A 24,158-nucleotide genomic window follows, 5' to 3' on the forward strand; every position below is an offset into this window, starting at 1 on the left:
CTGTGTTTTGTCGCAATGTAATCCCAACACCCAGAACCAAATCTCAGCTACGAGAGACTAGCTACAATATAATTTTTTATTTTACCTTTATTTAACTAGGCAAGTCAGTTAAGAACAAAATCTTATTTTCAATGACGGCCTAGGAACAGTGGGTTAGCTGCCTGTTCATGGGCAGAACGACAGATTTGTACCTTGTCAGCTCGGTGATTTGAACTTGCAACCTTTTCGCTACAAGTCCAACTCTCTAACCACTAGGCTACCCTGCAAGTTCAAAGAGCATTGCAGCGAAAATGGAATATAAACTTCTTTGAATTGGTCAGAATCAAGGTAGAGTTAGTATCGACCTTCTACTATGGCTTGATCGAGAGGCACTCACAGGTGATAATATACCATGTTATTAAGTCCACAGATTGATAAAATCCCAAGTAGATAAAACCATAAGTGGAAGTGGAGTGAAAGAATAAGCTGCCAAAGAATAGCATACCTAACCGCATAGTCAATGTGTACAACACAGAGTCAACACAACACCAAGAATAATCTATTCCATCTGTCAGAGTAGATTGTTTATTTATTTAACTAGGCAAGTCAGTTAAGAACAAATTCTGATTGACAATGACGGCCTACCCCGGCTAAACCCTAACGACGCTGAGCCAATTGTGTGCCGTCCTATGGGACTCCCAATCACGGCCGGTTGTGATACAGCCTGGACTCCAACCAGGGTCTGTAGTGACGCCTCTAGCACTGAGATGCAGTGCCTTGGACCGCTGCGCCACTCGGGAGCCAAATCATACCAACAACATTCTGTTGACCTATAGTCATATTATACTGAATGTTAACGCACAGCAAATATATGAATCCAAATGAACTTCATCTTACCTTAAAGACAGCAGCCACTTCAGTAAACCTGGGACTTCAAACGGAAATCAATAAGGACCTGAACCTTCTTTGTACTGTGTGTGTGTGTGTGTGTGTGTGTGTGTGTGTGTGTGTGTGTGTGTGTGTGTGTGTGTGTGTGTGTGTGTGTGTGTGTGTGTGTGTGTGTGTGTGTGTGTGTGTGTGTGTGTGTGTGTGTGTGTGTGTGTGTGTGTGTGTGTGTGTGTGTGTGTGTGTGTGTGTGTGTGTGTGCGTGTGTGTGCGTGTGTGCGTGTGCGTGTGTGCGCGTGGATGCGCGTGTGTGTGAATATAGAAGACCTGAGTGTATGTGTACTGTGTTAATATGTCTCTTAGGTGTGCTATGGGACTGAGGGTTAAGGTAACAGGTTTATGGCAACCCTTTGCTGTTTAAAGGCACAGCACCTGAGCTGCCATGGCCATGATGAGGCCAAAGACAATGGTAAAGTTACTGTATCATGCTGTCTTAGCATTAGAATAAGACCTATCGGGGCATGTTTTAGACAACAAAATGACATGGACTTAGTTTGTTACTCCTCTTAATGCTCTTCGTAGCACATTCCGTAGTCATCTTTTTTTCTATTGTTGGTTTCTAGATTAGCATGAGAATATTGGAGGAGATTTAACTTTATCTGAAGTGGGTTAAGGTTTTATAATTGTAAAAGGAGTTACAATCGGAAAAGTTCATTTGGAAAAGCATTTATTGAAAGACATGTCAATAAAACATTGTTCAATCTAAAAGGATGTACTAAATATCAAAATGAAACTCGAACTGAAAACATGAACAAGTTGAAAAGCACTTTCAGATTTTTCAATATCATGACATCACTACAGTCAAACATTTTCACCACGTGATAGAATTCAGACAAATGTTGTTGTTTTTTGTATGAATTTTCTCAATAATCCATATATTACTTCATCTTAGTTTGAATATTACAAAATATATTAGTGCAATTCTAATTAAGAGACCAATATCATCCCGCAGAGCCAAAAACTGCAGCAGCAATACAGTGCCTGGTTCCATTGACAAAGAAACAGATGCAACTTTACCACATCATTTTGCAGCGTTCCGGGGTGGTCCTAGTGAGCACAACAGCGAGGCCAATCTAGTTCACATACTGGTACTACAGTACTTGTAAAACAATACTTAACAGGACATAGAGCTATTATATAACTTGCAAAGCATTTTCCCTCTTTACCAAGTATTCACTACCTTCATGGGTAATCAGCAAGCCGACTTTGAATCTTGTATCTAGTCTTGGTTGAAAGATAGCAGATACTAAGTCGTCCTACCTAGTGACCCTCTTGGTAATATATAGCTAGCCCCTCGCGCTATAAAGTGGCTATATTTCAGAATCCTGTTATCGTTCCTTGTATAAATATTGCTTTATATTCCGTTCACATTACTTTGACCTGTAGAGGTCAGTAGAGGTCTTTCTACAAAGCTAATAGTTGACTATGTCCCCATCGAGAAACAACCCAACAAATACTAGCCCTAAACTCTGGTGGTTGACATTCCATCTGGCCTATCAAAGGGACAGGTAAAGCTACAATAGCTATTGATTTTTTTACCAATGATGTGAATAGGTCTGATTATACCTGTCCAATTATTCCTGGTCAACATAAAGTGCCTAGGTAGACTTAGGGTATAGGGTTAGGGGTCGTTTGTGGACAGAGCCTACTTTCCCTTTTCATATTACAGGTAGAATAAGTGAAATGACATTGCCACAGATATTGTGATAAGCGAGATGCACGACTCTGCTCTCACACAGTCACACACAGAATCTGCGCATGTGCAGCACGGGTTCGCTTCACACTTTTACAACACGGTAGCCACAAGACCAAAACAGAGGACAAAGTTGAGCCTCGGGCTTCAACACTCTTAGTTGTAGAGGAAATTGACCCACTATGCTGTTTACATTCTGCGTATACGTCATATCGCTGAGTCTACCTTTAAGTGGTCTAATATCTTAGCTGGAGGAGGAATCTACGTAGTTCCCAGGGAAGAATCCCTCTACTCCGTTGAGCAGTCCCTCACACCAGCCATCTTCATTCCTCTTGATCAGGTAGATGACTTCTCCCTGCAGGAACACCAGGTCTCCAGGCTTCCCTGAGTTGTAGCTGTACAGCGCCACCACTGGGAGGGAAAGTGAATTGCAATGAGACAACCAAGACAAAACACAAATATAGACCAAATATTATGGTATGATTGGGTCAGACATTGAATAAGTACTGTAAAAGTATGCATGCAATTCGGGCCATGACGGCATTTAGTAATTTATCAATTGGTGAATACGCATGGAGCACTATCATACCTTTCTCCAAAAAGTCTGCAGGGCCAGTCATGTCATAATCCGCAGGGGGCGGTAGGGGTGACATGTCGTCATCAAAACCCACCACGCTCTCGGTAAAAGGTGGAGGAGGAGGGGCTGGGATCACCAGATCTATAGGATTGGACAAAAGTCATATACAGTTGAAGTCGGACGTTTACATACACCTTAGCCAAATACATTTAAACTCTGTTTTTTGGCAATTCCTGACATTTAATCCTAGTAAAAATTCCCTGTCTTAGGTCAGTTAGGATCACCACTTCATTTTAAGAATGTGAAATGGCAGAATCATAGTAGAGAGAATGATTTATTTCAGCTTTTATTTCTTTCATCACATTCCCAGTGGGTCAGAAGTTTACATACACACACATACACAATTAGTATTTGGTAGCATTGCCTTTAAATTGTTTAATAACTTGGGTCAAACGTTTCTTGTAGCATTCCACAAGTTTCCACAACAAGTTGGGTGAATTTTGGCCCATTGCTCCTGACAGAGCTGGTGTAACTGAGTCAGGTTTGTAGGCCTCCTTGTTCGCACACACCTTTTCAGGTCTGCCCACAAATTGTCTATGGGATTGAGGTCAGGGCTTTGTGATGGCCACTCCAATACCTTGACTTTGTTGTCGTTAAGCCATTTTGACACAACTTTGGAAGTATGCTTGGGGTCAACGTCCATTTAGAAGACCCATTTGCGACCAAGCTTTAACTTCCTGACTAATGTCTTGAGATGTTGCTTCAATATATCCAGATAATTTTTCTTCCTCATGATGCCATCTATTTTGTGAAATGCACCAGTCCCTCCTGCAGCAAAGCACCCCCACAACATCATGCTGCCACCCCCGTGCTTCATGGTTGGGATGGTGTTCTGCCTCCCCCTTATTCCTCCAAAAATAACAATGGTCATTATGGCCAAACAGTTCTATTTTTATTTCAGACCAGAGGACATTTCTCCAAAAAGTACGATATTTGACCCCATGTGCCGTTGCAAACCGTAGGCTGGCTTTTTTATGGCAGTTTTGGAGCAGTGGCTTCTTCCTTGCTGAGCGGCCTTTCAGGTTATGCCGATACAGGACTCGTTTTACTGTGGATATAGGTACTTTTGTACCTGTTTCCTCCAGCATATTCACAAGGTCTTTTGCTGTTGTTCTGGGATTGATGTACACTTTTCACACCAAAGTATGTTAATCTCTAGGAGACAGAACACGCCTCTTTCCTGAGCGATATGACGGCTGCGTGGCCCCATGGTGTTTATACTTGCATACTATTGTTTGTACAGATGAACATGATACTTTCAGACGTTTGGAAATTGCTACCAAGGATGAACCAGACTTGTGGAGATTTTGAAGGTAGGCCTTGAAATACATCCACAGGTACACCTCCAATTGACTCAAATGCTGTCAATTATCCTATCAAAAGCTTCTAAAGCCATGACATAATTTTATTGAATTTTCCACGCTGTTTAAAGGCACAGTCAACTCAGTGTATGTAAACTTCTGACCCACCGGATTTGTGATACAGTGAATAATAAGTGAAATAATCTGTCTGGAAACAATTGTCGGAAAAATGACTTGTGTCATGCACAAAGTAGATGTCCAAAGTGACTCGCCAAAGAGTGGTTGAAAAACAAGTTTTAATGACTCCAACCTAAGTGTATATTAACTTCCGTCTTCACCTGTAAACCCGAACTGATGATAGGCTGCACCACTTGCCATACACTTTGGAACGTATGCTGAATTACTTGTATCAAAACTATAGCTATACTGCATAACTTGTTGCGAGGACTCTTTAAATCAATTTCCCGTACCTAGCTTATTTGAAACTCTTTTCTACACATAAGGTGTTATCTGTCATACTGAAAAACACAAGACATCATATCTATCGAGGAAAAAACAAAGACGTTACCAACCCAGTGTCTGACGGACGTTTAGAGGACAGAATCTGTCCATGGCTTTTACCTTCCAACACAGTAGACTCAACAGCAATAGCAGCAGAAGCAGAAGCAGCACCAGTGATGCAGTCATTTGGACAGAAGTCACCCTCTCACGCCCCCCTCTCCATGGCCTGGAGGGTGTACTGCGGCCGCACACGGTCCCCACTTACCCAGGTGATCCAGGCGGGCGGGCAGGCTGGACAGGGGGCTCAGCGACACGGGAGGGGTGAGGGGAGGGGGGTATGAAGGGGGAGGCGGGATCGTGACTGACCGGCGAGATCACAGGGGGAGAGGTAGGAATGGGTGACGGAGAAAGAGGACATCGGATCACCCAAAAGGGGGTTTTAGCGGGGACTCCACATGTATTTTAATCAATGTTTTATTGGACCTTTATTTCACTAGGCAAGTCAGTTAAGAACAAATTATTTTTTACAACGATGGTCCAAATGCTAAGGCTAGCACTAATATGAAGCTAACACAATTGCTTAAGCAAGGCTTGAACTTTCATCATGCATCATAAACCTAAACAACGTGTAATATTAAACCAGTTTCGCATTAGCCATGTTCAGCTCCTCATGAACTAATGATTGGTATATTAATACTAAGTCATGAGGCCATATTGGACTACAGCTGGGGGTAGGACCTGGGATGTGGTAGGTTGCCAAAGTAGCCTTACGTGATTGGATGGTTGGCAGGAAGAGCGAGCGAGTGTAGAGCGAGCGAGAGCTAGGGCCTTTGCGGACCCTGAGGGACATGGAACGCGAGCTGGGGGGGTGACGACGTAAACAAGACCGTCTGGGCCCCAGAGCTGAGCCGGAGAGAGACAGGTCACAGGTCAAGATCAAGCAGACAGACACACAGAGAGAGAGAGAGAGCGAGAGGAAGACACGGAAGAGTCTAATAACAGAGATAAGGACAAGAAAACACCACAGATCAGCATCAGCGAGCACGCTCTACATAGAAAGACAGACAGATAGATAAACAAACCTCAGACAGACAGCTAAACTCAACAAATAGATACCAACATTTTAACAAATCAGATCCTTTGCGGCATTAGAAATGGATGTGAGGTCTCATTCTAGAGTCCTTTCAAAACCACGTGTTGAAAGACCATTAAAAGTACAGTGTGACACATTTAGGGCTGGGTGGTCCACCAAACCAACCCGCTCCTTTTACCTTCATCCGCCTCATCACTCGGTGGACGGGGAGGGCCAGGGAGCTCCAGGCACTCACGGGTTGGTGGAGGGAGAGGCTCGTCAGATGGTGGTGGCATAGGAGGCGGGAAGCCGTTCTCTTCAGCCACTAAGAAAAAAGTATATTTATGGAAGAGTATCTGCTTCCTTCATCTGATTTAAGTTGATATTCAGCTTTTCATACCGTGTGAAATCAGTAACACAGTCATGCAACGAGGCCATACAAGTATTTATTTCTTAGTATCACAGTGCAGGCACAAGGTTGTTTGTTCCTGGTTTTCTGCCTCTAGATGTGTCTGCATGTGCATGTCCCTAGGTGTCTCTAGGCACACTGCGTGTTCTCATTTCCTCTGCGCTACACTGTGCTGTGCAGTGTGCGTGAGCTGTCTCACAGTGTGGGCAACACAAAAACAAGCGATATTTCCCACCTAGATGTTTGATATTGAGTGTGATATTCATTTTATGGCATGTTAATGTACTTTAGTTACTCATACAATATGTTTACAGTCAATTACTAATAGTATGTACGCTGGTTACAAAAAGTGTAGTCATGTTTTACGAAATTCATGATAAAGACACTTACCAGTCTCCAGTGGGGTTGGGGCCGGGGGAGGGGGGGTGTAGGCAAGGCTGGTATTGGCAGGTTTAGGGGTGCTGGTTGCGGGGGGCAGTGGAGGGGGAGGAGGGACATCCAGAGAGGAGGCAGGCGGCGCCATGGGAGGAGGAGGAGCGGCGTCACCATCCTCCATCAGAGACAGGGGCGGTGGTGGGGGCGTGGCCTCCTCCAGCAGGGTGGTGATGATGTCAGAGTCAGGTGACGTGGGCCAGCCGGGGACCACGGGGGGGAGGCACGGCCTTGCCGAAGCTGGACCTGTTACAGGAGGTGGAGGGCAAAGTCAAATTAAACTCGGGTATATTTCCATGGTCTGGGAGGAGATATTATACAGGCTACTCTACACACAAAATATACAAATCCAGAAGCACCTCACTTAACTAAGGTGTCTGAGTACTCGTAAGGAATGGACTGTTTAGTAGTAAGGGTCGAAGCTTATGTGTGTACAGTAAAACTGTTTCCAGGAAGTGTTTTTTTACCCAATGGAGCGATCGTGGAGAGAGGTGAGGGACGCCCCTCGAGACAGAGAGGGGGCTACGGGACAGTGGACAGGCTCTGGGGGTGCTCTGGATGTGCTCCTGCTGAAAACACACACACAGCCGTAAGCGTCACATAGCATCATCACAAATACTGGCACTTGAACTCACACAGACCAGCTCTATCAACTCACAAATAGTGAGAAACGTGCAGAAAGCTTCAAATCATGCACATTGATATTACTCAGTGCAAATGATACCCGCATATTTGATTTCTATACTTCCTGGTTTATTTTTGGCATAATCACATTGTGAAATCTCTGTGCTCTTTCTCCTGCCAACAGTAAATCTCCCTCTGGCTGAATGGCATTCAATCCCCTACTGAATGAACACAACAAACATGATTGGACAGGAGGTGTGGTTAGCCATGAATACTGTTTAACCTCCTTCCCCAACCCTACCCACAGCACACTCAAATTATTTTAAGGATTTCTTTTGCTGATGTTTCTGGTCTTGAATAAAAGTTTTAAAAAGTGTTTTTGTGGGCCACTGAGCATAGAGGACGTGCGGAAAGTAGGCTTCCTGTCTGAATGACTATTTACAGGAAGTGAAACAGCTACAGTTAGACTGACAGTGTGAGAGCAGAGCAGTCAAATGGAGCCAGCAGTGTCAGCATCATACCTGATGGTGCCGCCATGTTTGCGTGTTGACCCTGGTTTCCCCAGCAGCTTACCAGAATCCTGCGGGGAAGTGGTGAGAGAAAGGGAGAGAAAGGGAGAGCAGAGTGAAAAAGAAGAGGTAGTTTATGTGTGTGTGTGTGTGTGTGTGTGTGTGTGTGTGTGTGTGTGTGTGTGTGTGTGTGTGTGTGTGTGTGTGTGTGTGTGTGTGTGTGTGTGTGTGTGTGTGTGTGTGTGTGTGTGTGTGTGTGTGTGTGTGTGTGTGTGTGTGTTGTAGATGAGTGAATTGTGTTGGAGCATCAATGAAGCGGCTTAGCCTTGGCAAAACTAATTAGTGCGTCTAGCCATTTTCCCACGGTGCACAGTGGCCTGCTGGCTGCTTAATCTGTGTGTGTGTGTGTGCGTGCGTGAGTGCGTTGCATCCGTGCATGCTTGTGTGTGTGTGTGTGTGTGTGCTAATCGAGGTCGGCACTACGCAACAAGCTGCTCCTCTCTAAGTGGATGTGGTGTAGACTAAAGGCACGGCGGGTAGAGAATAACGGCTGCTGCCTAGCTGCATCAGGAAGGCTCGTCGAGAGGGCTAAGGAAAGCTACGGAGCCTTTGTCTCCCGCCGTGGTATCGTGGTTTTGAAAAGTCGTTGTCGCCAACTTTGTAATACGTAAATACATTTGCACCTCAGTCATTTCCCAACACTACTACTGAACACTGATTGCAACGTACAGTAGTGTACAGTTTTGTAGATGTATAGTAAGACACTTGCAGGGAAAGGTATTTCTTTGAACCGTTGACCTTTTTTTCAATGGCGTGGGAATGTGAGGTAAAACATGTGTTGTGAGTAATTGCACTTGAACTCGAGAACTCACGTCTCACCTTCATGCCATGTCCCTGTGTGTCCAGGTCCGAGTAGGTGATGGGACTACGGGTGTACTTGGGTTTGGGCTCATTGCCTGTTGCCGGGGGGATTATTTTGTGACTGCGGGGAACCCTCTTGGCTGTGGTGAAAGCCCCTATCTCTCTCCGGGCCACCTTCTCTCTGTGCATGTCCACGGTCTACAAGACAGGAGGCAGAGGATGTTGCCATCGGGATATGAACCAATAACACCTAATTATTTTTTTTATTTTTTTAAACTACAGATAAACATGTGCTATTCTTAATTCCTCCCCTCTGGTAAAACTTTTTCCAAAATACAAAATAAACCATACAGGATGGAATAGCATGGTACCCTTTCTCTGACAACATCATTAGCTCAATAAAGCTCATTCATGAACGTGGTAATATTGTCAAACTTTCTTTCCTTCCCCAAATAGAGGAAGTTCGAGTGAGCCCTATCATTTAGTATACAGTTGTTAGGGACCCTTCATGGGTGCCAGCAGACGATGGAGGACATCAATCAGAGGTTAGCAGGAAGGAACATTCCATCCCAGCCCCTATGATGCTCTGCGTTGAAGGTCAAAGTTCACACTGTAGTCCCTTAACCCACTGGCCCCTCCATCCCCAACCCCCTCCTCAGGCGACCTGGTTCCGTATGATGATGCTGGGCACGGAGCATGCAGGTATGCCTGGGGTCTGTGCCAGCTTTGGGGACAGTGGGGCTACAGAGAGGGGGGGGGGGGTGGTGGCAGCAGGGGACAGTTGGGCTGGTGTAAGAGAGGGGAGGTGGGGGGGGGGCCTTTTTAACAAGGTTAACTGTGCATTTCTGCTAACCAGTGGAGGCTCCTCAGAGGAGGAAGGGGAGGACCATCCTCCTCAGTGAATTACTGGAAAATATAAATGGTGAAACACTAAAAAAGTTATCCTTTTTAGATAAAACTATGCTAAATATATTCACGTCACCAAATAATTGATTAAAACACACTGTTTTACAATGAAGGTCTACAGTAGCCTCAACAGCCATCTGTAGAGTAGCACCATGGTGTAGCTAGTAGGACAGCTAGTTTCAGTTCTCCTCTAGGTACATTGACTTCAACACAAAACCTAGGATGCTCGTGGTTCTCACACCTTCCATAGGCTTACACAGCAATTATGACAACTTCTGAAGTACATCCTCCAACCTATCAGAGCTCTTACTTAGATAGCAAATGCAGCTAGTTCGTTTAGCCTACTCAAACACCCGGCTCGAACAAAGAGGGATGCTATGTTAGTTAGCTGGCTATGGCTGTCAAACACTGGAACACTTCCAAAGTCAAGGTAAGCTTTTGGTTTTACTCATTTATTGCCACCGGGGCTTGCCAGTGTAACTGCTAAACTGCTTGCTGATGACTGTACACTGTACTGCATGATTGTCACAGGTTTACTAGCGCGTTAGTTGTAGTAGCTATGTTGAATATGACAATATGGTGACAACGATGTAGGCTGTGTGTGGCGGTTAACGGTTATGATAAGAAGGTTTTGCTTAGAAAGGTTTCCTTGCCTGGTCCCAGACCGCTGATGTGTTAAGCACTGAAGTCCACAAGCTAAGGGAAAAGGTGAGAGGAGCAGAGGGCATAGATGTGAGAAGGACTATACAATGATCAAAGTGATAATGCTGTTTGTATGTGGCTGCTATGAAAGTGAATCGTGTTTGCATGTGACCAGGGGTGTATTATTTCCGCCAAAAACATTTCTTAAAAAAGAGGCAAATGGAACGAAATGGGTATAAACATACCTGAATTTGAAACTCTTGTTTGCAACTGTTGGACTAATGATTACACCCTAGATCAGCTAGATGGAGGCAAGAGTGTACAAGGCGGTATTGAATGTGTTAACGTATGTCACCTTTCGAATTTTTCTCGACCTGTGCACCTACGTTGTAAACTTTCATTCATAGGCTAGGTTGTAGCAACCTCATGATGGGTATAGAGACAATTTGAGTATCCTGTAGTAACCTAAACCTAGCGATGTTACATTGAGCTGGGTAAATGGAATATGAATGACAGTCATCCAATACGCTGTAATAGAAATTAGGCCATGCTCATGAAAAATTAATCGTCCTCCCTCCTCGGCACCAACCACCACTGACATGCACCACCTCAAGCTGAACTTGGCAAGTCTCTTCCTCCCAGGGGAAGGACTGCCCGTTCCATGATCTCGATCACGGTTGACAACTCCATGGCAACCACCACTGCTGCTAATATACACATGCTTGTGTTCTCTTCCTGAAACTGAATCGGGGCCTAACACATAAGTTGAGACATGCTAGACATGCTACCTGTCCGATGAGGTTGACAGAGGACTCCATGTGTCTGAGCTGGGAGTTCTGTGCATCCAGCAGCTTGAGGACGTTGGAGGCGAGGTTGCTGATCTGGTAGGCCACACTGGCCAGAGATTGGGTGGTGAAGTTCTTAGTCTCCTCCAGGGCCTTGGCCGCATCTGCACCTGCCTAACGGGAGGGAGGGAGAGAGAGAGAGAGAAAGGGAGAGAAATACAGAGAGAGAGAGAGAGAGAGACTGACAGTCATGAAAAAAATAAATGCATGCATGATGCTCATGGCACAAATGCCAAACAATAGAGTACGATTATGATTAGCCGATGTGTGTATCATGGTGCCGGAAAAGATGGCTGGCATTTTACGCGCTCCTAACCAAATTTGTTTTTTTGTGAGTTGTTTGTCTTTAACTTATTCTGTACATAATGTTGCTGGTGCCGTCCCTTATGGCCGAAAATAACTTCTGGACATCCGAACAGCTGTTACTCACCACGAACTGGCAGAAGCTTTTTTTTCTTCCTTTAACGAGCCCGGCGAGAACGTTATACTGCTTTGCCGGGAACAGGCCCAAATTCCCCCTCATTTTTTTAAAGAGAAGGCAGAGTAAAAGAGGACAGAGGTCGGGCTTTCTTCTGAGAATTCGTAGGTGATCGAATACACCCCCACCGCCTTCCGTTCTAGTAGCTGACATGTAATCATTGGAAAATAAAATCGACGAGGAAGATTGCTACCAACGAGACCAACCAGACATTAAAAACTGTAATATCTTGTACTTCACGGAGTCGTGGCTGAACGATGACATAATCAATATAAAGCTAGATGGATATATGCTGTATCGGTGGGAAAGAACAGTGGCGTCTGGTAAGACAAGGGGGGTGGACTATGTATATTTGTAAACAACAGCTGGTGCACGATATCTAAGGAAGTCTCACGGTTTTGTTCACCTGAGGTAGAGTATCTCATGATAAGCTGTAGACCACACTATCTACCTAGAGAGTTTTCATCTGTATTTTTCGTAGCTGTCTACAGACCACCACAGACTGATGCTGGCACTAAGACCACACTCAATGAGCTGTATTCTGCCATAAGCAAACAGGAAAATGGTCATCCAGAGGCGACGCTCCTAGTGGCCGGTGACTTTAATGCAGGGAAACTTAAATTAGTTTTACCTCATTTCTATCAGCATGTTAAATATGCAACTAGAGGGAAAACAACTCTAGACCACCTTTACTCCACACAGAGATAAGCATACAAAGCTCTCCCTCGCCCTCCATTTGGTAAATCTGACCATAATTCTATCCTCCTGATTCAAAAGCAGGAAGCACCAGTGACTCAGTCAATAAAAAAGTGGTCAGATGAAGCAGATGCTAAGCTAGAGGACGATTTTGCTAGCACAGACTGGAAAATGTTTTGGGATTCTTCCAATGGCATTGAGGAATACACCACATCAGTCATTGGGTTCATCAATAAGAGCATCGATGACGTCATCCCCACAGTGACCGTACGTCCATAGCCCAATCAGAAGCCATGGATTACAGGCAACATTCGCACTGAGCTAAAGGATAGAGCTGCCACTTTCAAGGAGCGCAACTCTAACCCGGAAGTTTACAAGAAATACCGCTATGCCCTCTGACCAACCATCAAACAGGAAAAGCGTCAAATCGGGACTAAGATCGAATCGTACTACACTGGCTCTGACGCTCATCGGATGTGGCAGGGCTTGCAAACCATTACAGACTACAAAGGGAAGCAGAGCCGATAACTGCCCAGTGACACAAGCCTACCAGATGAGCTAAACTACTTCTATGCTCGCTTCGAGGCAAATAACACTGAAACATGCATAAGAGCACCAGCTGTTCCGTACAACTGTGTGATCATGCTCTCCGCAGCTGATGTGAGTAAGACCTTTAAACAGGTCAACATTCAGAAGGCCACAAGGCCAGATGGATTACCAGGCTGACAACTTGCATGTGTCTTCAGTGACATTTTCAACCTCTCCCTGTCCGAGACCCGTAGCACTCACTTCTGTAGCCATGAAGTGTTTGAAAGGCTGGTCATGGCTCACATCAACACCATTATCCCAGAAACCCTAGACCCACTCCAATTTGCATACCACCCTAACAGATCCACAGATTATGCAATCTCTATTGCACTCCACACTGCCCTTTTCCACCTGGACAAAAGTAACACCTATGTGAGAATGTTATTCATTGACTACAGCTCAGCGTTCAACACCATGGCACCCTCAAAGCTCCTCAATAAGCTAAGGAACCTGGGACTAAACACTTCCCTCTGCAACTGGATCCTGGACTTCCTGACAGGCTGCCCCAGATGGTAAGGGTAGATAACAACATATTCCACACTGATCCTCAACACAGGAACACCTCAGGGGTGCGTGCTCAGCCCCCTCCCTGTTCACTCATGACTGTATGGCCAGGCACGACTCCAACACCATCTTTACATTTGCCGATGACACAACATTGGTAGGCCTGATCACCGACAACAATGAGACAGCCTATAGGGAGGAGGTCAGGGACCTGGCCGTGTGGTGCCAGGACAACAACCTCTCCCTCAATATGATCAAGACAAAGGATATGATTGTGGACTACAGGAAAAGGAGGACCGTGTACGCCCCCATTCTCATCGATGGGGCTGTAGTAGAGCAGATTGAGAGCTTCAAGTTCCTTGGTGTCCACATCACCAACACACCAAGATAGTCATGAAGAGGGCATGACAAAACCTATTCCCCCTTAGGAGACTGAAAATATTTGGCATGGGTCCTCAGATCCTCAAAAAGTTCTACAGCTGCAACATCGAGAGCATCCTGACTGGTTGCATGGTATGGCAACTGCCTGGTATGGCAACTGCTCGGCCTCCGATTGCAAGGCAGACCGTTGTGCCTGGCCGTGGGGTGGCAGGTAGCCTAGTGGTTAGAGCATTGGGCCAGTAACCGAAGGGTTGCTAGATCGAATCCCTGAGCTGACAAGGTAAAAATCTGTCATTCTGCCCCTGAACAATGCAGTTAATCCACTGTTCCTAAGCTGTCATTGTAAATAAGAATTTGTTCAAACTGACTTGCCTAGTTAAATAAAGGTTAAATAAAAAGGCACTACAGAGGATAGTGTGAACGGCCCAGTACATCACTGGGGCCAAGCTTCCTGCCATCCAGGACCTCTATATCAGGCAGTGTCAGAGGAAGGCCCTAAACATTGTCAAAGACTCCAGCCACCTTGGTCATAGACTGTTCTCCCTGCTACCGCACGGCAAGCGGTCTCGAAGCTACAAGTCTAGGTCCAAGAGGCTTCTAAACAGTTTCTACCCCCGAACCATAAGACTCCTGAACATCTAATCAAATGGCTACCCAGACTATTTGAAGTGCCCATCTCACACCACTGCTACCCTCTGTTATCATCTATGCATAGTCACTTTCATAACTCTACCTACATGTAGATATTACCTCAACTAACCGGTTCCCCCGCACATTGACTCTGTACCGGTACCCTCCTGTATATAGTCTTGCTATTGTTAATTACTGCTGCTCTTTAATTACTTGTTCCTTTAATTTATTTTTCTTATTTGTAATTTTTTTAACTGCATTGTTAGTTAGGGGCTTGTAGTAAGTAAGCATGTTGTATTCAGCGCATGTGACTAATACAATTTTATTTTATTTGATCACTTGGGGATCATAACAATCATGATAATAGTAGCATCTCATTTTGAAATTGACAATGTGGGATGACATTTTTCATGAGTTATGAGTCATATGACGCTGTTGAAGTGTCTGAGAAGAGCAGTGAAATCAGACCTCTCACTTCCTCCTCACACAGTGAGAATTCCTTCCTGGTCTAATTCTTCGATAATATCGCAACACACAGCTCAGTGCTAAAACACAATACCCCCTTTTTTAGATGCCCACAGTGAAAGCACCTATTTACTAGCCTGGAAGAAACAGCCTGATCGCTGCCTTCACAATTCTATTTCATTTCATGGTGAACGTACACAGCAATTTCTCCAGTGTTATATCAACTCTGACAGTGTTACATTTAACACTGGGAAAGTGTCGTTACAGGTCCACACATTTGTGCGTTAAATTAACAATGAGCTTAGTGCTGACGCTGTTACACTTTGTCAGTGAAGGGGAATTAACACTTTCAGTGTCGTGCAATAACACCTCAAAAAAGCATTTCTAACACCAGGAAGTGTATATAGTTTACACCAATGGTGTTATGCAATAACACCTCAAAAAGCATTTCTAACACCAGGAAGTGTATATAGTTTACACCAATGGTGTTATGCAATAACACCTCAAAAAGCATTTCTAACACCAGGAAGTGTATATAGTTTACACCAATGGTGTTATGCAATAACACCTCAAAAAGAATTTTTAACCATCACACTAAATGGTCCGTATCTCTTGACAAGGTAATTTCATGTTGGACATTATAACATTATTTACAAGTCTTTAATGCCACCTGCTCTTGTGTAAGGTTTTACAAAGACTTCAGAACTGTCAGCAGACACACTCAGACTTTAATTTAAAATGTTTTTGATTTCACCTTTATTTAACCAGGTAGGCCAGTTGAGAACAAGCTCTCATTTACTGCGACCTGGCCAAGATAAAGCAAAGCAGTGCGACACAAACAACAACACACAGTTACACATGGAATAAACACACGTACAGTCAATAACAAAATATATTTATTATTATTATTTTTTTTTACATAACCATAGACCACTTAATTGATACAACACTTGTACTCACGGGTGGCCAAAACTAAATAATTCAAAACCACGCCGCCCACGACCCCAATATAATTTCAGACTGTGCGTTGCCTTTTTGTGTGAATTATAGAGTTACCACCCATGACTGTACTTGTTAGTGACAGAGACATGATTGTTGAATTTGTTCATTCTCGGTCCTGTAGACTTCACCGAGTTCCAGCTGCTAAACTGTTTATGACAATATGTTACATACAGTATATCATAAGGTCTTACTTTGATGGCCATGTTTTACCCCAACACAGTGGTGTTACAAACCTACTGTTTTACGGGCCACATCAGGCCTGCAAGTCACATTATGCTGCTTGCAAAGTGATATGTAATTCCCATTGGAATCCAGCCAGAGTTAGGGCAGCCAACAGTTGTCATTTTTATTCACCTACAATCTGCATTAAGAATGACTGCCAGGGTTAGGAAAATTGATAAAGGAGCCTACCTAAACCATTTAAACTGGAACAACTATTTCAGTGATTGGATTCGTTTAGAAAAATGTATGCAATTTATCTTTGTGTAGCATAAGATGAATCAATAAATATCTGTTCAAAAACACAGGTATTAAAAACAATCCCAAATAATCGAGCTGCAGTAGAGCATGCTGGGAAATCACATAATGTCGGTTTGGTTTTGATGTGAACGTTTTACTCTACACCAGGAAAATCGGACAGAATCAGACATACACTCAACACTGGTTCTTAACATTAACACTGGGGTTATTTTACACCCCTGAGAGTTAATTTCACTCCTGAAATAAAACCTTGTAATGTTACACTGAAAAATCAACACTTTGGTAACATTGTCCAATTTGCTGTGTTGCAATCAGACATGTTCCAGCAGGCTGCTTCAGTATTTAGAGCATCACCTAACAACTTGGTTGACAATAGGCTGCACAGCATGGGGAAATAGAGCCTGCCCTTATATGTGCACTCCTTCACAGTCACATAGAAATGGGCACATAATGCATGCTCACTTCTAACACGCAGATGCACAGAGACTTCCTGTGTTACTTTCTGTGCTCAGATGAACGCTAATCTCTCTCTCACACTCAAATGCCGATGGAGAGACACGTCACACACAGACACAACCAATTAGGATGCACTCAGTTGTGTTTCTCGTCATCTCGAAATCCTCTCTTTACACTGAAATATTTGAAGGAGTTGGGCGTCACCGGAAATGCACTTCGTCTTGCTCATCTTGACAATGCACAATCTAGCAGCATCACTGTTCCAGTGTTCACACTAGATTAGAATACAAGCACAGAAATGCTCTTTGTCAATTCCGTAAGCTTTCTAAACTAGTGTGAGTACTTCTGACTACGTAAACTCATCTAAACTAGTGCGAGTACTTCTGACTACGTAAACTCATCTAAACTAGTGTGAGTACTTCTGACTACGTAAACTCATCTAAACTAGTGTGAGTACTTCTGACTACGTAAACTCATCTAAACTAGTGTGAGTACTTCTGACTACGTAAACTCATCTAAACTAGTGCGAGTACTTCTGACTACGTAAACTAATCTAAACTAGTGTGAGTACTTCTGACTACGTACACTAATCTGTTCCTCTTTCTTTGACAGGAATGTTTCTTAATCTACACTGAACAAAAATATAAACGCAGCATGCAACAATTTCAACATTTTACTGAGTTACAGTTATTATAAGGAAATCAGTCAATTGAAATAAATTCATTAGGCCCTAATCTATGGATTTCATGACTGGGTATGCATCTGATATGCATCTGATACAGATATGCATCTGTTGGTCACAGATAACTTTTTTTTTTTAATTAGGGGCGCGGATCAGAACACCATTCCATATTTGGTGTGACCACCATTTGCCTCATGCAGCCCGACACATCCTCGCATAGAGTTGATCAGGCTGTTGATTGTGGCCTGTGGAATGTTGTCCACTCTTCAATAGCTGTGCGAAGTTGCTGGATATCGGCGGGAACTGGAACAAGCTGTCATGCATGTCGATCCAGAGCATCCCAGACATGCTCAATGTGTGACATGTCTGGTGAGAATGCAGACCATGGCAGAACTGGAACATTTTCAGCTTCCAGGAATTGTGTACAGATCTTTCCGACATGGTGCATTATCATGCTGAAACATGAGGTGATGGTGGCGGATGAATGGCACGACAATGGGCCACAGGATCTCGTCACGGTATCTCTGTGCATTCAAATTGCCATCGATAAAATGCAATTGTGTTTTTTGTCCGTAGCTTATCCCCGACCATACCATAACCCCACTCCCACCATGGGGCTCTGTCACAAAGTTGACGTCAGCAAAACGCTTACTCACACGACGCCATACACGTGGTCTGTAGTTGTGAGGCCGGTTGGACGTACTACCAAATTCTCTAAAATGATGTTGAAGGCGGCTTATGGTAGAGAAATGAACATTGCATTCTCTGGCAACAGCTCTGGTGAAGATTTCTGTAGTCAGCATGCCAATTGCACGCTCCCTCAAAACTTGAGGCATCTGTAGCATTGTGTTGTGTGACAATACTGCACAGTTTAGAGTGGCATTTTATTGTCCCCAGCACAACGTGCACTTGTGTAATGAGCAAGCTGTTTAATCAGCTTCTTGATATGCCACAGCTGTCCGGTGGATGGATTATCTTGGCAAAGGAGAAATGATAAAGTGCTAAAATGTCCCTCCATCCACCCTCTGTGACTTCTAGGAAGATTTTAACCCGCTAATCCCCAAAAATACTCCCAGGTTTGCACCATGATTGTAAAGCCCTAGTTTTTGTGTTGCTTTGACAAAGTTATTTCTGAAGATTATTATTTATTTCATGTGATTAGTGATTCATTTAAGTCTGTGTTTTCAACCCCGTTAGCCATAACTAGACATGTTTTAACAATTTAAAATTTGTAGTGAATCTTGCATTCAATTGTCCCTCCATGTCGCACACAATAAGCTTCCATTCCCCTTGTCACAAGGGGGTTCATGGCTGATTTAACTAATAATTACCAGTTGGAGTGCTGTTCAAGTGGATTTTTCCCAGATGTGGTAAATTCTCATTTCCCACTTGGTTACGAACGCACCATAACACTGCTAAAACTCCACTGTAGAGCTGTATAGTAGTAAAGTAATAGTATAAACACTCATTGGAAGCACAAGACACAGACCTACACTTTGACATATTGTGGACTGTTGTTCAGTTCTCATTTAAATCGGGCACAGCATTTTTTTCCATTATTTAACTACGCTGAAGAGAGGCACTTACAATAGTAATTGTCTTTATCTATTGTGATTGGAAAACATTTTTCACGAAGTTGAACATGTGCTGTTTATGATAGAATGTTCAAATTAGGTGAAATCAATGTTCTTTTTTTACTCACCATCACAATTTAAATGATTTCACTGCCAAGTTTTGGCTTGGTGGCCCCAAAAATGATCTCCATTGGTCAATACCTAAAGAGTAACTTAAGAAGCTGAATTAGGAACCACTTTGGCCACGTGGTAGACTACACTCTTAGCATTAGTGGTGATTCAAGAAACCCTGAAGATTCTAGTCATGGTTCATATTTGCACATTCGGTTACTTGATGGGTTCTTGAAGGAACCTTGAATGGTTCAGCGTAGCACGGCATTTATGGAGGAACCCTTGAGTGGAGATATATATTTTGGGGGCCACCCGTTACATGCTGACCACACCAGCCACATTGCATGCGCATTGCAAAATAAACGTACACATACATGTTATTCAATAACTTCATCCAAACTGCTCGCTCGTGTCAACAAGCGTCTGGTAGACAGAACATGATTTTGTGTGAATCAAAATGGGTCAATTTTTTTTACTAAGATCCAGAAAAAAAAGACCTTGTGCATTTCAAGTAAAATAACAACCCAATGTTTATATTTTCCAGGACAAATTATCTAGCAACAAGCTAGCTAGCTAAATGACCATTACATTTACATTTAAGTCATTTAGCAGACGCTCTTATCCAGAGCGACTTACAAATTGGTGCATTCACCTTATGACATCCAGTGGAACAGTCACTTTACAATAGTGCATCTAAATCTTAAAGGGGGGGGGGGTGAGAGGGATTACTTATCCTATCCTAGGTATGAATGTCTCATGTGTTTCAACCTGTCCCCAAATGAACATAGTTGGTTCAGGGTTCGTTTTGACATTTCAACCTGCGTGTCCTGATCGCGTCTGTTGTCGATGGCGTGTGCCGGGTCTAGTCAGCATGTTAGAGTAAATGTCAGTCCTGTTCATCTGTTCTATTGTATTGTTATCACTTGTTAAGGTTGAACACTGGCAGTTGTATAGCTTCAATGAGGCTAACAGAGGGATGAGCCTATGTAAATCCCAAAGTTGGGGTAGTTACCACTTTATTACTGTATCAACTCAGCAAAGTTAATATATTATATTACAATATTTGTAATATGCATAAATATTCAAGGTACATTTTAATTTGCAGTTTACAAACTTAACATTATGAACAGGAATGACATTTACGCTAACATGTGACCAGAAATAACAATCGGAAAGCCACGACTCCAATCTGATAGGCTGCCACACCTACAATGTATTTCGTTTTAAAAAGGTGGAACGCCTCCTATCACAAAAAGGTCCCGGTTTGAATCTTTACACAGGGGTTCCTCTAAGACCTTTTTCAGAGGGGCTCCTCAAAGAAACTTTTTAAACTGAAAAGGTTCTGCCGGTGTGGCGACCCAAAAGGTTCTTCCAGGCACCTTTACATCTAAGAGCGTACACTCTTCGAAAAAAAGGTTCCATCGCAAACCTAAAATGATTCTTTGACTGTCCCCATAGCAGAACCCTTTGAAGAACCCATCTTGGTTCCAGGTAGAACTCTTTCCACAGAGGGTTCTACCTGGAACAAAAAAAGGGTTCTACCTGGAACCAAAAAGAGCTCTTCAAAGGGACAGTTCGCACTATGCATTGGGGCAGGTAGCGTTCTCCTAGCATCCGCCAAACCCAGAATCATACGTCAGACTGCCAGATGGTGAAGTGTGATTCATCACTCCAGAGAACACGTTTCCACTGCTCCAGAGTCCAATGTAGGGTTAGCTTTACACCATCCAGCTGGCGCTTGGCATTGTGCATGGTTATCTTAGGTTTGTGTGCAGCTGCTTGACCATGGAAACCCATTTCATGAAGCTCTGACGAAAAGTTATTGCGCTGACGTTGATTCCAGAGGCAGTTTGCAACCGAGGACAGATGCGTTCTACCTGCTACGGGCTTCAGCACTCAGCAGCCCCATTCTGTGAACTTGTGTGGCCGAACACTTCACAGCCGTTGTTGCTCTTAGACGTGCCCACTTCACAATAACAGTTCTAGCAGGGCAGGCATTTTACGAATTGACTTGTTCAGTAAGGCCATTCTACTTCCAATGTTTTTCTGCGTGGATGGCATGGCGGTGTGCTCGATTTTATACACCTGTCAGCAACAGGAGTGGCTGAAATAGCCAAATCCACTCCTTTGAAGGGGTGTCCACATACTTTTTACACTGTGTGAAAACAGTTGTGTTGTGAAATGAGCTGAGATAAACCATTCTCTTTCCCTATTTAGCTGGATTGATGCATGATGCAGGACCTTGATTTGAATAGTCTATTCTCGTTTCTGTGAAAGTAACGGTACTGTGGGCTATTTGTTCAACTACACATTAATTGATAGGCTATGCCATGTCTACTAGCTACGGTATAACTTAGGCCGTGTCCTAAATGTGTGTCTGCACTAAACTTCCATCTCACCTGCAGGTAGTTATTCTCGCAGTATTCGGCCACGTTCATCAGGTTGTTGTAGTTGTCCAACAGGGCTTGTCTCGCCGGCGCAGCCTCTTGGAAGATTTGTGTAATTTCATCAGTACAGCTTTGGTCCTTCATGACGACCCTTTTCGCGCAACTCTCTTCCTTGGAACCCCGTGGCGACTTCAACCTCTCCGCGAGACCCTTGTGGGAACTTGTTACCTGAAAAAAAAAATCACTTTATAAGTCCACCACTCAGAGACATCATCACTTTGCATAAGCAGTACCAAAAGTAGGGCTGGAAAATCTCCCGACTTGCGTTACCAAAAAAGAGAAGCTGTTTTACTTACCACTTGGCTGTGTGTGTCGTGTAGCTCACTTGATCTTCCTCTTTCTGCAACGCCTTGACATTTTGCAAGGCGTAGCTGCTGATGGTGTGTGCAACGCAACGTAAAAAGCCTTTGATGTTGTATCTATGTGAACCTGCCGCGGAATATCACTGCGTATAATAAATAGGCCTAATGTATGGAATTGATCCCTAAATTACTTTAAAACCAGTGAGTAATGGCAATCAATCTTTTTTTTAAAGTATGCATGTCAGTTTAGCCTACGGTAAAACATGTCTTAAATGAAAAAGTAATAGGCTACGAGCTGTCTGTCGGCGTCATAGTGTCCGCATTGACATCCAGGCTAATGCATGCAGCACTAGTGCCACCTATTGGCCCATAAGGCAAAAATCTAATAGGGTAGGCAATTACATACGTTTTTTTGACACACATTCCTACATCATGAGCACACTTTATTAACACACTTTATTTCTTTAGCTAAGATTTAGACAAATTGGACGTAAAGACAATCATACATTTCACAAAATGATTTGTTCAAAATAACTAAAAAAGAAATCGCATCAAGTGGCAAGCAAATTTCTAGTATTTGACTACTTTTGGTCTTACTGTGCGCCATGTATACTTCAACAACACTATCAAAACAAATGCCCCAGTCATCCCTCCATAGCAGAGGAGAATAATCCTCAGGGCATAGAGCGACTCAGGGTCAGAGAGCAGACGCTTGCGGCCCAGACGGTAGTAAACCCCCAGCCTGATCTCAGCAGCCCTCTTCCCCTGGATCCAGCAGTAGTAGGACCCTCTGTCGTCCTGTGTTGCTGGGCTGAAGTGCAGGTGGTGGCCTGTGTCTATGAACAGACGGAAGGTCACGTTCAGACCCTCCATGTACTGGGAGCGATACAGAGGCCTAGAGCCTTGGTCCCAGGCTACCGCGTGCTGAGGTTTGGCTCCAGGGCAGGAGAGGATGAGTGGGGTGTCCACTGGGTGGTTGTGGTAGTAGACAGGGAACCCATGAGCTGCTGGCTCGTTGTAGCCCAGGAACTCCAGCAGGGCCTGGTGTTCTGGCTGGGGGATGGACTTGGGGGGGCAGGGGACCTGGCAGCTCCGCACCCCCAGCTCTGCCCCCTGGTGGTTGGTCTGGGTGAGGCCAAACCTTTGGGGTACAGCAGAGGAGCCGCAAGAGGCCACCGTCTGAGATGTCCACCTGTAGCGCACGTGGAGGTAGTCGCTCTTCACGTAGCAGAGTCCTACGCGGGTCTGCTCACCCCGCATGCCACAGCGGTCGCACACGGACCACGGCCAGAAGCTGGTGAACACTTGGTAGAGTGGAAGATCCTGGTTGGATCTCGAAGCTGCCCTCGCCGCCACTGCTGCTGCTCTCCCCCGTCTCTGGGCACGACTCCAGGGAAAGGACACCCTGTGAGCCTCTTGGACATCCACGTCATAACCATAGAAGAAGTCCCCCTTGGTCGTCCCACAGAGGTAGTGGCCCGAGTCTTCCTCCTGGGCCCTAAAGATGAGCAGGCTGAAGAGGCGGATAGAGAACCTACTCCGGAGGTCCCCTCCCCGGCCCACTTTGGATGAGTCCACCACAGAGGTGCCCTGGAAGTCAGTGAGGGCCCTGGTGTCCGGGCTGCCCAGCTTTTTCTGGTAGTACCATACCACAGAGTGGGCCTCCTCAGGCTTACAGTGACAGGGCAGCTCTACGGTCATGTCAACCAAATAGGCAGCATTGTCAAACACAAGGAAGGCAGGACAGGCCCTACTGGCAAAAATGTCCTCCTTGTCTTCAGGGGCCTCATAGGTAGACAGTAGGGAGAAAGAGAGGGTCTGGAGGAGGAGTAGCAACAGGGACATGTGTTTTGAAGGGATCATCATGTCCCTAGCCCCATCATTGTCCTCTTCAAGTTATTCTGAGTCTATCTAGATATGCTATGAAAGGGCCATTACGTATTCTAGAATGTTCAGAGATCCACAAAGAGATTCTCTGGTTACCATGGCAGTTATTGTCATTTCAC

General features: G+C 44.4%; 1 protein-coding gene and 1 pseudogene across 1 annotated transcript; both read right to left on the reverse strand.

Annotated features, from left to right (window-relative positions):
* Positions 1 to 1,574: 1,574 nt before the first annotated feature.
* Positions 1,575 to 22,459, reverse strand: LOC124000456 (annotated as a pseudogene).
* Positions 22,460 to 22,589: 130 nt separating this feature from the next.
* Positions 22,590 to 24,139, reverse strand: LOC124000700 (Ig-like V-type domain-containing protein FAM187A). Its single transcript, XM_046307267.1, has one exon. It carries the CDS (start codon positions 24,016 to 24,018, stop codon positions 22,723 to 22,725), a length of 1,296 nt encoding a protein of 431 aa, XP_046163223.1. The 5' UTR covers positions 24,019 to 24,139; the 3' UTR covers positions 22,590 to 22,722.
* Positions 24,140 to 24,158: the final 19 nt, after the last annotated feature.

Source organism: Oncorhynchus gorbuscha, linkage group LG16 (genome assembly GCF_021184085.1).
Source record: "Oncorhynchus gorbuscha isolate QuinsamMale2020 ecotype Even-year linkage group LG16, OgorEven_v1.0, whole genome shotgun sequence".
In the NCBI taxonomy this organism is placed as follows: Eukaryota; Metazoa; Chordata; class Actinopteri; order Salmoniformes; family Salmonidae; genus Oncorhynchus; species Oncorhynchus gorbuscha.